This window comes from Grammomys surdaster, unplaced genomic scaffold (genome assembly GCF_004785775.1).
Source record: "Grammomys surdaster isolate TR1022 unplaced genomic scaffold, NIH_TR_1.0 171836, whole genome shotgun sequence".
NCBI classification, from domain to species: Eukaryota; Metazoa; Chordata; class Mammalia; order Rodentia; family Muridae; genus Grammomys; species Grammomys surdaster.
Genome location: NW_021623367.1, coordinates 1 through 15,002, shown reverse-complemented (window position 1 = coordinate 15,002; position 15,002 = coordinate 1). Strand labels below are relative to the sequence as shown.

General features: G+C 32.7%; 1 protein-coding gene across 1 annotated transcript; it reads right to left on the bottom strand.

Moving 5' to 3' along the window:
- Nucleotides 1-601: 601 nt before the first annotated feature.
- On the bottom strand, nucleotides 602-14,047 carry LOC114615865 (zinc finger protein 280D-like). The gene is made up of 6 exons (XM_028761475.1): nucleotides 13,912-14,047; nucleotides 11,143-11,208; nucleotides 10,904-11,043; nucleotides 5,072-5,189; nucleotides 1,138-1,308; nucleotides 602-748 (listed from the first exon to the last, which is right to left on the bottom strand). Exons 1-6 carry the CDS (start codon nucleotides 14,045-14,047, stop codon nucleotides 603-605), a joined length of 777 nt encoding a protein of 258 aa, XP_028617308.1. The 3' UTR covers nucleotide 602.
- Nucleotides 14,048-15,002: the final 955 nt, after the last annotated feature.

Below are 15,002 nucleotides of genomic sequence, written 5' to 3'. Positions count from 1 at the left end.
ATCAGAATATGATTTAATCAATATTATATATTTAAATTCAGAATACAATAAACATATATTGTAAATATATGAACTAAGGAATTTTACTATCATATAAATCAAATTGAGCCAGGCAGTGGTGGCGCACGCCTTTAATCCCAGCACTTGGGAGGCAGAGGCAGGCAGATTTCTGAGTTTGAGAGTTCGAGGCCAGCCTGGTCTACAAAGTGAGTTCCAGGACAACCAGGACTACACAGAGAGACCCTGTCTTGAAAAACAAAAAAAAAAACAAAAAAAAACAAAAAACAAAAAAAAAAAGATTTTTGCCAGGCGGTGGTGGTGCACGCCTTTAATCCCAGCACTTGGGAGGCAGAGACAGGTGGATTTCTGAGTTTGAGGCCAGCCTGGTCTACAGAGTGAGTTCCAGGACAGCCAAGGCTACACAGAGAAACCCTGTCTCAAAAAACCAAAATAATAATAATGATAATAATAAAATAAATCATATTGAATATAAATTTTTACCTAAGCTCTATGGATACATCAGTATGAGAAGAGTTCATGCCTAACTTACTAAGTCAAACAATCATTTACTATAAATCAGTCATTAATATTTTTAGGGATTTTCAAACTTTCAAAATTAGATTTTGGAAAAGATTTACCGTCATGTGGTTTTTCAGAGGATCCAAAAGATTGAAGTGAATATTACACTTGGGACATGCTCTTGGAAAAGTTGTTCCATTCTTAGATTGATTTGATGAGCAATTTATACCTAAAATAAATTCAGATCAATTATGAAATAAAATGCATCACTTTTCAGGGGTTTTTATTTGTTGTTTTTTATAAATTATTTTTAATTATTATTGGGTGCACACACATGTAAGCATTTGTATTGGTACCCATGGGTGCCAGAGGAGAATGTCAGGTCCCCTGAGCTGGACTAACCTGGTGGTTGAGAGGCACTCCCTGTGGGTGATGGGAATCAAACACAGTTCTCTGAAAAAATTTTAAGTGTTCTTAACCAATAAGCCATCTCTCCAGTCGCCCGATTTAGCCCTTTTTAACTTAAATAATCACTATTATTTTCTTAATTTGTAACTATTTGCAAAACTTATCTATAAATACTACAGACATTTCTTTTCTGTAGGCCAGTGTTTTTACCTTGCGATGGCACCACTTGGAGAGACATCACTGATGGAGACTTTTCTGAAGAGACAACAGAAGAGGCATCTGTTCCAGAAATATTTTCACTGGGTTTAGGCTTTTTGGGGTTAACACTGCTTATGTCAGAATCAGAAGGTCGTTTTGATAAAAATGAAGTTTCATTCAAACCTAAAATGATTTAAGCAGTGGGGGAAAGATTTTAAAAAATTAAAAATTACTACTCATAAACAGTTAAGTCTAAATATGTGGTAACTAAAATATATGACATAATTGAACTATGCTATATCAATGATAAAAATTAAACAATATTGCTGGGCATGGTGGCACACATCATTAGTTCCAGTGTTCAGGAAGCAGAGACAGGTAGAGATCTTGAATCTAAGGCCAGCCTGGTCTACCTACCCAGTTCCAAGCCAGCAAGGAAAAGCTACATAGTAAGAATGTGTCTCAAACAAAGCTAAGCAATTAAATGTTACAAATTTAGAAAGTATGAGAAAATTGTATAAAAACTATTAAGGACTGCATTTAGTCAATCAATCTGTAAAATTATCTTTCTATGCAAGAAAATTCTCAGTATGGCTTGAAAAAAATAATAAAACTGAAGAAAGATATTCTGAAGTTTCTAAAAACCAATTATCTTCAGATGCTTAAATACATTGAAGTTTTAATGACACATATATGCACACATGCACAATAATTTGTCCCAAACACTTATAAATCCTTTAAATTTCTTTCTTTTTTTCTCCTTCAAGACAAGAGTTTCTCAGTGCAGCCGTGGATGTCCTGGAACTCTGTAGAATAGGCTGGCCATGAATTCAGAGATCTGCCTGCCTCTCTGCCTCTTGAGTGCTGGGATTAAAGGTGTGCATCACTATGCCTGGCTAAAACTACTTAAAATGCCTAAAGTGATGTTAGTCCTTTCTCATCTAACAATGTGATCTCTTCAAGGCTTGTAATACTACACACTTATTGCTATGTACCAAGTAGAACCTTCTATGCCTGAATAATATTTTACTCACTCAAATGAAAGGGAATATCAAAGAGGAAGTTGTGTCCCATTTTAGGGAATATATTAAGGAATGTCTGATAAAGAAACTCTTGCATTTGAGTTGTACAAAGAGACTTTATTCTTAAAAATAATTTTCCTTTTGAAAAAATCACCATAAAGGCTAACGGATTAAGCCTTAGAGTATCAACAATAAAAAAGGGACAATTCGACTGTAACTATGGCAAACAAAGTCTTTTTAAAAATAACACATAATGTACTTTGTAAAAAGGATTCGCAAACTACACATTAAATAGACCCATCTATACACCAGATGTAGAAGCATTATTAGAGAAATTCTAGGCATTTAAGTAAGATAGCCTAAGTTAAAATCCAGATTCTGTCGGTCTCTGTTTATGTATTTTTATTTAATTTGTACGAGCTTCAGTTTCTATTTCTGTAAAGTTATGGTATCTTATTTTACAGAGTTATTTTAAGGTCAAACAATGTATTGAAAGTACCTTAAAGTATTTGATACAAAGAAAACAATAATAAATAAGTTATTATTAATAACAAAACATTTTATACTTTAACTTGTTTTAAAGGCTAAAAATTACTCTAATAGATTTGCCTATTATTTTTTGCCAAGAAAGTAAAATTATACTAATTCACCATTTCATCTTTGAAGACAAAGAAATGATTTTTCCTTGTCTTCAAAACACTCGGTCAGAGACAGATACAATGCAGGTACATGAAAAAGATCTCTGGTAGTGCAATCTCATTAACACATGTTTATGTTATTTGGAAAACGAAAGGGTGATAGCATTTTGAATTAAGCAACCAATTATAAAATAGACTAGATGGCAAAAATAGACTTCTTTAATGTCAGAATTTAACATAAGAAATATCAACATTAAATAAAACCACTCTGCATTCTTTCCAATCTTTTTTACATTTATTTACTTATCTGTGTGCATATGAGTATGCACAATGGATGGTATTTGAGTGGAACTCAGAGAACTACTTGTAGGAGTCTGTTCTCTCCTCTCATTGTGTAGGCTCCAGGGTTCAAACTCGGGTTGTGAAACTTGGAAGCAAATCCTTTTACTGAATGAGCCATCTCAACTGGCTGTGCATGTATTTTAAATTCTGTCCCTTTATCTGTTTTGTTAGGCTTATGCTATTCTCTATTCCCAAACAGTCCTAGCTCTGCCAGTAAAAATCCTAATTTCTTTCAAGGTATAAATCAAAATCCCATAATCTCCATAGATAGTAATCTGTCAATCATGTTACTGAATGAACAGCACTGATTGACACTGATACCAAGTCCTTTGAACCTTATAAATGTATTTTCACATTTCACTTATCTTATTTGGGCATCAAAAAAGCCCTGTGTGAACTAGAGAGTCAAAGTGGTATCTTCAGGTGCCTTGCTCCAGGTGTGGAGAATTGAATAAATTACACACACACACACACAAAAAAAATTAATAGCCCCATCTCTTAATAATATAAAAAAATAGAAAGTATGTAGAGGTCAGTTAAGCTGATAAAGACTAAACATTCTTAAGAGCAGAGGTTCAAACCTACAACTTCCTAGTTATCCCACTTAATGAAGTTTCACTCACTGTAGTAGAAAGCTGAGAGGGAGAATAGGAGTCTTTATTCTTTCTTCCCAGAAGTTTCAAGACTGCAGACTTTTCCTATGAGTAAAGTCTATGAGCTTCCTAATGCCAGATTTAATACAAATATTTTTTCTCCGTTTCTTTTCGCTTGTACCTATTTTATTAACAAGATATTAGTAAACATTTTAGTAAACTATGTATGTAAGTGACATTCAGAGACGTGTTTATCAAATAAGGTATTTGTAAAATGGAAAAGCACTTTAGGCCCTATAATAAAAAAAAAAATGCAGGAGAGTCTGGTAAACACCTCATCAATCTATTTAGTAAATAATCTAAACATTCCAAATTTTCTTGTACATCTTAGTTAAGATACTTGAATATATAAAAATTGCTAGTGCTCAAAAATTAACTTTCCTTAATTACAAGGAATTTTCACTAAGACAAAATTCCTCCATGGTATGCTAATATATTTTAAATTAATGAAGAATACTTATCATATGAACTAATTGCATTAATTTTCTAAAGATCACTTTGTACTATTTCTAAATCATTAATACTTGACTATCTGTTTTGAGACACAGTCCTACTATATAGCATAAGATGGCCTTGAAATTATTACATGCTCCAGGTTAAAATCAAAGTGATAATTCTTCTGCCACAGCCTCTCAAATGCTGAGATTATAGGTGTACACTAACACATCCAAGAACCACTTCTTTAAATTATCCTTTATTTAAGAGAAGGAAGGAAAAGGGAAGGTTTGGTAGATACGCACATGCCACAACACACCTGTGGAGGTCAGAGGACAACTTTCTAGGAGTTGATTCTTTCTATGTGGGTCCCAGGGCTGGAACTCAGGCCATTATGCTTGGAACCAAGTGGCTTTGCCTGCTGAGTCATGTCACTAGTCTAACAAATATTTCTTTATTGTGGCCACTGTATAGCATCATAAAATCATACTTAACTATATACTGAAATCACTTACTGAACTAGAAAGACACTAACCTAATTAGGAATTCACCTTTTTTTATATGAGCGGCCATAGAAATTATGTATTCTTAACAATGTTTATAGTATCTAAAGCCTCCTCTAATTCACTGATGTTTTCAAGATTGGTTCCATAGGAGAAAGAGTACACGGTGGTTTAATGATGATTTTAAATAAAGCTGCCTCAAAAAAGACACTCAAAACTATTTACAGGAGTCCATGTTAAAATATACAAACACTTTAATACAAAGATGTGGATTTCAAAACAGAAACTTAATTCTGTATGATTTTCCATCATTTCTTTTTAACAATTTTAATGAAAAAAGTAATAAAACAAACCTGCAATAGAAAGTGTTGGTCCCCCCTGGTAATGTGATAATCCTGTATCTTGGGTCAAGTCAAACAGTAACTCTGAAGAGTTATTAGACAGAACTCGTGGTGAATTTGTTACATAACCCTGTTAAATTTGAAGAAATAATGTTACATTTATTGGACATAGGTATAACTACTGTTTTATACACATGTATAAGAGCAATTTGACAGTATTTCTGTATTATTAAGATAAACTTTTTTATGTTTGATGATTCAATTATCAACAAGTTAAAAACACAAAGGTAATTACTAGTTGGGCAAAATAATCATCTGTCAAAACTGAAAGCCAGCAAATAGGGCTTGTTTGTTCCTATCTGCCCAACTAAAACTGATCAACTAATGTGGACAGCAAATTTTAATCCAATGTTTTAAAAGTATAAGAAATGCAAATTTAATTTATATCTGTAAGATATAAATGTAAGACATGCTAAGAGGTTCTAAAATCACAGTATTATCATCAAGAAGCAAGTGAGAGAATCAGTAAAAACTCCACAATGAAAACACAGGGAAACAAACATACTCCCAGAAGGATTTCCTCAACAGTATTACTGTTGAGAGTGAATGTTTTTATATAAAATGAACTCCAAAATTACTTATAAGGAACAATCACTGTGCAAAGTAAGCTCTGAGTGATTTCTGAACCTTCAGCCTGTTAAAATGCATAATCCACAGATTTTTAAATTAAGCAGTGCTTAAAAATAAACTGATCCTCTCCTCCCCTCCAAAAACCAAACCAAAAAAACATGAAATTAAAAACAATCAAACAAACAAGCCAGGCACAGAAGTCTACATCTATGATCCTAACACTCAGGAGGTGGAGACAGGAAGATCTTCCTTAACTACATAGCAAGCTCAAGGCCTGCCTGAGCAACCCTTTCTCAAAAAAATGATATACTCCTTTTTTTCAACTTACTGGATACAAAGATACAAATAAAAATATTTAACAATTAAACAGGCATTGTTTAAAAATGATGCCTACTACTAATTAATTTACTCACAATGTTTAACTGCTCGAATCATGAATGATAGATATGTAACTGCAAAACTATGAAGAAGTTAAGAATAACTGCAAGGTGGAATCATAAAAAAGATTTTTTCTACTCAAATTCTAATGATGAATCTAAAGTTTGGTTAACACTGTTTGTTAAATAACTGGTAAGAGGCTAACATGAGGGAAGCCAGATGGGAAATATCAGAACTCTCTTTTCTATAACACTAGTATTACTTCCAATAAGGTTAAAAGAAGGATAACGTTCACTACTCACAACTAGTCACTAGGTTATATATTGGTATGACTTTGAATAAAAACTTTACCAGTAGCTATCAAAGTCTCTAAAAGGTCCTTTATTCTACTTTCAAGAATTTATGGTAAAGAAAGTTGAATGGAGAATTACTGATAACAGCCAAAAATTAAAACCTATTATTTTCAATAATAAAGAGTTAAACCCACAAGCTATCATATAATCATTACTACCAAGTTTTTGAAAAGTAGAAAATGTTCCTCAAAGGCTATTTAGTGAAAAAGTGTAAGGGCTGACCTGTACGATCTAATCTTCATGGCATGTACACTCATCTCTTTTTTTAAGCTCTTCTCAGATATGTTAATCATAGAAACATAAAGGTTTTGTTTTGTGCTTATAAATTAAAGTATAATTAAGAATTTCATTTTGTACTACCTTTACTGACAATGAGATTGTTATAAAGTCATAGGACCAACTTATAATCTTAAGCAACACTACACTTAAGACTTTGAGATGGACATGGGCATCTGAACCTTAAGACGTAAAAAACAAACAAACAAACAAACAAAATTAGTAGTTTCATAACCTAACAGTAACCAAGTACACTCTTCATTGAAATAAACACTTCCTCGAAATATCTGTACTTTTAAATACTCTTTAACAAAACTATAATAAAGTTAATCCTGTTAAGACACATCCCAAAAAGCCAACGTTAAGTACCCATAGTATTACAAAGGAACTCATTAGTCAACAAATAACTAGCTAAAAAGAATTTTCAAATAGAGAATTTTTGATCTTATGCAAGTTCAAAATAACTAAAAAATGAACTACCTGAAAACTGTTTGTTCAATGCAATAAGAGTAAAGTAGTCACTATAACAGAATTAGGATGACCTACATTTATTTAACCACTTAATCTTAGGCAAGTCACTTTTGAGCTTCAAGTCATTCACCTTTCAAACTAAAATAGCCACATTGTATGTATTAAATTTACTCGCTCTTCACAGTAAATGTGTATCAAATAATTATCACACTGGTATTAATAAAGACAATATTCCTTCCAGTTATATAGATTGGTAGGCTAAGGTTTATTACTGATAGTGTTGAAACTATAATCCAAGTCTAAATAATAACATAAAATTCATGCTCAGTGGCCATATATATTAACTTTATCAATGATATTAACAATAATATATTCAATCCCTGCCTGAAAAAGGTGTTGAGGTACAAAGATATTCCATAAAAAATTAAACACACATAATTTACTAAAACTAATTCAAATAATAATTTACTAAAACCAGTAGCCTTCAACATTCAGAGAGAAAGACTCGTAAATAAGACCATTTCTTCCAGAATAAAAGTCTGTGATTTTAGCTTTGACCACACAGATAAGTGAGATTTAAATATATGATCCCTAAGCTTGCATTCAAATAAACTGGCAAATCTGCTCTTCTCCAACAAGGTTCCCAGGATTACAAACCATCAATTGAGGTGTTTTTATGGTCACAGAAATAAATATTCTCATTGAAAAGATTTTATTCTCTAACTTTTATAAAAGCTAAAAGATCATCTCTTTGCTACTTTGTTCCTGAGACTGTGAGACTTGTCTAACTATATTAGTGAGCTTTCCCTCTCCAGTTCTCTTTCCTAAGTGCCAAACAACTACTGACAAGTATAAGAAAATAAAAAACATAACTGTAACATTAATTTTTTAAGAACATAAATAAAAGCCTTTGGAGTTCTACAGGACCCAAGAGACTGTTTTTTTGTCTAAACATGAACTATTTTAAGGAATATTTACTATTCACTAAATCAGTGCTCACCTAACTTTCCAGCTTCAAGATGATTTTACACCTTTTTTTTTTTTTTTTGGTTTGGTTTGGTTTTTTCGAGACAGGGTTTCTCTGTGTAGCCCTGGCTGTCCTGGAACTCACTCTGTAGACCAGGCTAGCCTTGAACTCTCGAACTCAGAAATCCGCCTGCCTCTGCCTCCCAAGTGGATTTTACACATTTAAAAATAACTAAACCCCAAAACACTTTTTACATTGGTTAAAATTTACCTGTTGAGATTTACCGAACTAGAAAATGAAGCAGAAAAATATTAAATATTAATATAAAACATATAATTTATATAATTTAATATTTAATATTAATAATTTATTTTTAAATTACATTAACCCTATTATGGATCAGCATGAAAGTAGTCTTATTTTGTATCTTTGCAACTTTTATTTTCATTCTGGGGGCCAGAGTCTTAGGTATCTCAAGTTAGCCTCAAACTCACCATTTGATCCTCCTGCTTGTATATCAACAAGCGTTGGGATTAGTTGTATGTGCCTGAACCCTGAAATCTGTGTAATAAGCAAGCTCTCTTCTCTAATAACTAAGCTAAATTCTCAAAAGAGAATAAGGACCATGACAATATGTAACTCAGAAAAGGAACATTTTAGCAGTATGAATAACCACTGTAGACATACTACTCTGATCTTACCAAAACTCATGAGCCAGTACTTTCTTAAAGGTGTATCACTATGAAATTTGAAACTTTTGATTTGTGAACTTTTCGTGCCCTGTCCCATTGAAATCATTAGCCCACAGTACACTATTTACTCACAGACATTTCAGTAACATATACTTTGGTTATTTGCAAACTATTGGTTTCACTGAACTATCTCAAATATTGAAAAATTCATAATACATCACCAAAAATTTGTTTATACTATCCATCAAGGAACCATGAAGCAACCAAGATCAAAAATGGCAGATTAAAGCTTTCCAAAATCTTGATTTTTGCTTATAGATCAAATTTTATCAATGGTAAGAAAGAACACTACTATCAGCTGTTTTCCATTAAATGATGAAGGGGTAGGTATACTTTGTTCGTTTTTGAGGAAATCTGTACCAAATCTGAGGACTGAATTACAGCATTCTAAAGTGGATTCCATGATAATCATCTTCTGATATTCATACTCTGTGTGATTCCCTTCCTTTTAATGTGGCTGACAGCTGAGTTGATTCTCAACAACATAACATGGTAAAGATGGCAAGGTATATCATTTTATGAACATGATTGTTTCCTAAAAATAATAAAATCAAACCTATCTTAGTGGTACACACCTTTACTACTAGCACTTGGGAGGTAGAGCCAGAGAGATCACTGAGTTCAAGGTGAGCCTGGACTACAAATCAAGTTCCAGGACAGCCCGAGCTTTTACAGAGAAACTGTCTTTCAATCATACATGTGTTCAATTAAAATGCAACAAGTATTTCAGCTTGCCAATCATGCTTTTCCTAAACACAATCAAGATATATCAGACACAGAAGTACTTTATATACACTATTTCACCACACAGAACATATAAGAAGATACACAGTCAAGGATATAGTTAACAAAATAACATTAATGGAAGTTTATGTTTAATACACTGCAAAACATCATTGAGTAACTGCCTATAACTGGAGTATTTCGTTGGGAGTACAAGGTTAAGTGGTTACTCTGCAAACTCTGGTACAGATGAGTGTTTGTCTTGATTCACAGAAAGCCATCAACAGCTTTATCAGCATTGTTTTTGTGTCATCAATGCAAAAGTCAAACAGCGAAAGAGAAAGTACTTTTCTTTCTTTCTTTCTTTCTTTTTTTTTTGGTTTTTCGACAGGGTTTCTCTGTACAGCCCTGGCTGTCCTGGAACTCACTCTGTAGACCAGGCTGGCCTCGAACTCAGAAATTCGCCCGTCTCTGCCTCTCAAGTGCTGGGATTAAAGGCGTGTGCCACCACTGCCCAGCAAGAAAGTATTTTCAATTATCTTCATAATGGTGTTGAATCCCAAACACACTACCCTGAGAATGCTAAGCTGGAGCAGTATTTCCATTTTTTAAATTAGACGCTCATATACAAGATACACGTGTGTGAATGTGTATGTATGTGTGTGTGTGTGTGTGTATAAACTATGGATTAGCCTACAATGAGATCTAAGACCCACCTAGCTATAGATCTGAATGAATTATTTAATCACTATAAACCTCAGTATTTATTCAACTATGAAATGGAAGAAGTAGCGATGCCTGCATCCTAGGTATATTTAAAAACTAAATGAGATTCATTTATGTAAAACATTTAGCACAAATATTTATGTCTATGACTAGCTTAAAAATTATAATTATTACCACTATCTATTACTTTTCACTAAAGATTTTTAAATAAAGTATGAAGGTACATTTCTCAGAATAAAATACTACTATCAAAACTTCTCAATAATTTCCAAATGAAAAAATACCTGGCCCTGTTTGAAAGCATAAACATTTTTCTATCATGTGATATTCATTATAATTCTTCTATTCACATTTTGACAGTATTAGTTTTCAAAGCTATACCTAATCAGTTTAAGCATATGCCCAACTTACTTAAGTGTGAGGTACTAATTAAGCTGTCATACAGATGCTAACCTTTTCTGATACCGATTATGCTACCAACTAGATGACTACTTGCTGATAAAATAGAATTTTAATTGGGTATTGTTAATATTCCCTGAGCTGACTATGTAGTTTCGAAAACACTTACAGGTTTAGAAAATGGCTGAACAATAACAGAGCTATCTGAAGATCTAGATTCAGGATGAAAATGTACTGGCAAGGCAGTCACAGGATTTGATGTTGAATTCAGGCAGCGTTGACTTGTAGGCTTGAATGAAGCAGTAAAACCTGTATTTTAAAATTACACAACACATTGAATGCATTCCTATATAATCAACTTTTTCAAATATTTTAGTTTACAATTCAAGTAGTATAGTAATATTATACCTCGATTAAGTATACCATTCTTTATTCCTCTTGAATGAGAGCTGGGGTTAACTCTGTTCAAAATATCTAAAAAAAAAAAAAAAAGATACTTTAAATTTGAAATTTGTTTGAATGCAATATATACTGAGATATTAAAACTTATAAACTGAACATATTAGAAGGAACACTATCACTAATTAGAAAATAGTTTATGAACATTAACTGTTTTATAGAATAAGCACAATCTTTCTCATTGTAACTAAATGTCCAAAAACCAGAAGTATATTGATAAACCCAAGTGCATATAAGCAAAACCTTCTTCAAGGCGAAGAACTTTTGTTCCCATAGAATCTTCTAAAAACATATTTAAATCTGGTTGCATGGAGTTGAAGTTTACACCTTCCTTGGTATGGTGAAAGAACTGTATATATTTATTTGGGTTCTGACTTAAAATTAAACCATGACCCGGCCTCCATATTCTATTCATAGCTCTAAAAGCCCTAAAGTTGTATAAAGAAGACTCTCCACAGACTAGATAATTATCTCCATTCCAAGAAGGAAACTACGAGAAGTTATAGACTAAATTGAATCTAAGTTTTACCTGACTATCTTACACATTAAGAGGATTTTGATCTACCACATAAGAAGTCAAGACTGGTGTGACCTGGAAGGATTGGTTTGAAGTTCTTACTCGTACATACACATGAATATGTGAAGTTGTTAACATCTAGCTTACTCAATAATCAAACTAAAATCTGCAAAAAGGAAGAGTTGCTGAAATTTGCTTATTCAGTTAAAAGATGCACTGAAATTCATATACAAAAAAATTCATTTTTCTTCATAGCTGAAAAGAACTAAATGCCACTATATAATTGCATAAAGGTACACATAATGGTTATTTTTCAGAGCCAGAGAGATGACTCAGTAGTTAAGCATATTTATTCTTACAGAGGACACAGTTCAATTCCTATCACTCATAATGTCTCACAGCCACCTGTAAAGTCAGTTTGAGGGGATATAATACCGTCCCTCTTCTGGTCTCAGTGAGCATTAGGAACAAATTGGATAAATACATATGTGCAGGCAAATACTTATACACCTAACTAAAAATATATTTTATAGTTAAAAATTTTCAGTGCTTACAAATCAAGTACATCAGGTTTATTAAAAAAAAAAAAAGAAGAAGAAGCAGCAGCAGCAACTCAACTTGATACTACTTTCACTCAGAAAACCAAAATTAATATTCAAGCTATCAAGTAACTATTGGTATACTACTTTAGTAGTTGTGATCTACAAAAGACAAGTTCTTAAACATTTAATTCACATTTCCTATGTTGAAATTCCTTATGGCCTCCATATAAAACAGTAACACAATTATTTCAAATTTTCATCTTCATAATTCAGAAAAACATCTGGGGTCAATCTCTTTCTCACAGAATTATTTAAAAACAAATATAGATTGTTATAATTGAGTACAATTAAGAGTCATCTATAATCAATATAAATTCAACTTGAATCTTGTCATATTTTCAACAAGAGATATTAAATAATTTTGCAATATAATAACATTTAAGTGTCAGATAATCAATACCCAGGAAATGAGAAAGAAAAAAAAATCAGGCCATTCTGGCATTAGCAATATGCACACTATCATATTAAACTCATTTTATAATCCAAATAACATCCCACTTAGCATTCCATCGGAAATTACCTATCTACCACAGAAAATAATAATGACAATGCACTTGGTTAAATTGTTCTCTCTATATAAAACTATATATAAATGCCATTCCAAGCCTACAGGAAAGAAAAGCAAGAAATTCCAGAAATTTCATAGTACTCTCCAGTTAACCAAGGTAAATAAGAAATACTAATAACCTAAACATATTACCATTCTTTGATAAATTCTTCTGGCTTAAAACAAACATGCAATTAAAATGGGAAAAAATATTTTTATCTTTGAGATTTGAAAACTTTGTATTTTTTTTTTTCCACTGAGATCAGATCTCACCATATAGCCTAGGCTGGCCTGAGACCCACAGAAATTCACTTGCCTCTGTCTCGCCAGTGTCTCCTTAGTACTGTAATTAAAAGTGTGTGCTACCACACCTGGCTCCAACTGAAATATTTTTGAGTAGACAGCTTACTGTGTATCAGTTTTCTTACCTTAACACTGTAGCAATGTTAAGTCCAAGCACTCTAACTGAAAGCTAATCATCCAAAGACTCTTCTACTAAAACTCCTGAGATGTGAGTGTGCTAACTGCAACATAGTAAAAATACAATGGCTAGAGGCAACACCTCTCTTTAGCACAAATTTAACTAGCTGCTGAAAGACAGCTGTGGTCAGGTTATGACCCATTATCACTCTGTATGCATTTTGTAGTCCTGTGTAGACGACACTACAATGGGGCCTGCACATGAAATTTCATCTGAGACTAACGAATTTTTTAGTATATCCCCAAACTTAAAACTAAGCATTCTAAATTTTTCCTTTAAGCTATTCTAGGTTTAAGAGAGAAAAAAGAAAATAAAATCAGATAACCTCATTTTTCAGTACCACTAAAATTATAATTTCTACTCTCAGAAGACCTCCAATGCCACCAGCAAATCATGGGCTCTGCTGGAATTTGGCTTCTATCCTTTCTTAAAACTTCACTCGGGGTCGACTCTGACTCTCAAACAAGTATTTTATTCCTAACTTCTTATGGTAGAATAAGAACATTTTCACAACAATCCTATAACTAAAAATAACTTTTTCAAACTGCCTACTTTCAAAGTAAATGCTTACTTGAAATAGCTGGTTTTGAACTTGCTATCTCCGCAACAAAGATGGGCTCATCATCATCATCCTCTTCAACTTCTTTCACTTTCTTCTGCCATGGCTCTAGCTCCTCTTCTTCACATTCCATAAACAGTTCTGCCATTTTTAAATTATCTAATTTTTAAAAGAAGCAACTGTCTTTTAATTAAAGTATTTGCTATATGCAGCATATTAGAAATCTACTTTAATAATCCTAGTAACAATTTCTAACTTAGTGGTTGTGATAAGTACATAATAGTAACAATAAGAAATTAGACATCTTGCTCTCTAAGTCAGTAACTAGTAGACTTGAGACAGATAATGGTTATTTAGAGCAGATAAAAAAAAAATGCAGTCAAAATGAATTTCAGCCATACATTTAGAACAATTAACTCTGAAAAAAGGTATTATATCCTATCAATTGTCTTTTAAAAGGGGGAGGAATAAGACTAAGAAGCCACAGATGAAGAAACAAATTAGAGTAAACCAGTCTTAGATATGGAAAATGCAGAGTAAAAAGAAAAGAAAAAAAGAGGGGGGCTGCGATTTGGTATGAAAGGAAAATATAAGAAAGGAGTGAGGCTTATCTCAAATAGAGCTAATTACACATTTCTCCCTAAAGAAATCCATCAAAACAATGCATGCAGTAAAAACTACTGAGAAATTCCAATCAGGTAGCATCACTCTCTTAAATGAAGATGAAACAATCAATAAACACCAGGAATTTTACAAAGAAAAATGTTCTATATAAAAGATCAAAGGATAGTAAAACAAATTAAAAGGATTCTAAGAGGTAGAGTAGAGAAAAGAAACTGGTATATTTAGGCATCAAACAAAGAATTAATGTCTGAACAGGATAAAACTGAAATGGCTACGCGAGATAAAGGCATTTGCTGCTGAGTCTAATGATTGGAGTTCAATCCTCAAGACTCACTTGGTGGAAATGAACCAGCTCCCACAAACTATCCTCTGACCTCCCTCCCCATATACTTTGGCATATATGTATATGTACATGTACACACACACACACACAGAGAGAGAGAGAGAGAGAGAGAGAGAGAGAGAGAGAGAGAGAGAGA

Bases quoted from the DNA above. Each gene is read 5' to 3' on its own strand.
- LOC114615865 (XM_028761475.1), bottom strand. From the start codon at position 14,047: ATGGCAGAACTGTTTATGGAATGTGAAGAAGAGGAGCTAGAGCCATGG. The intron at 11,209-13,911 runs GTAAGCATTTAC...TTTTTTTTTTAG, and splicing joins TTCAAAACCAGCTATTTCAA to ATATTTTGAACAGAGTTAAC. The intron at 1,309-5,071 runs GTTTGTTTTATT...AAATCATTTTAG, and splicing joins ACCAACACTTTCTATTGCAG to GTTTGAATGAAACTTCATTT.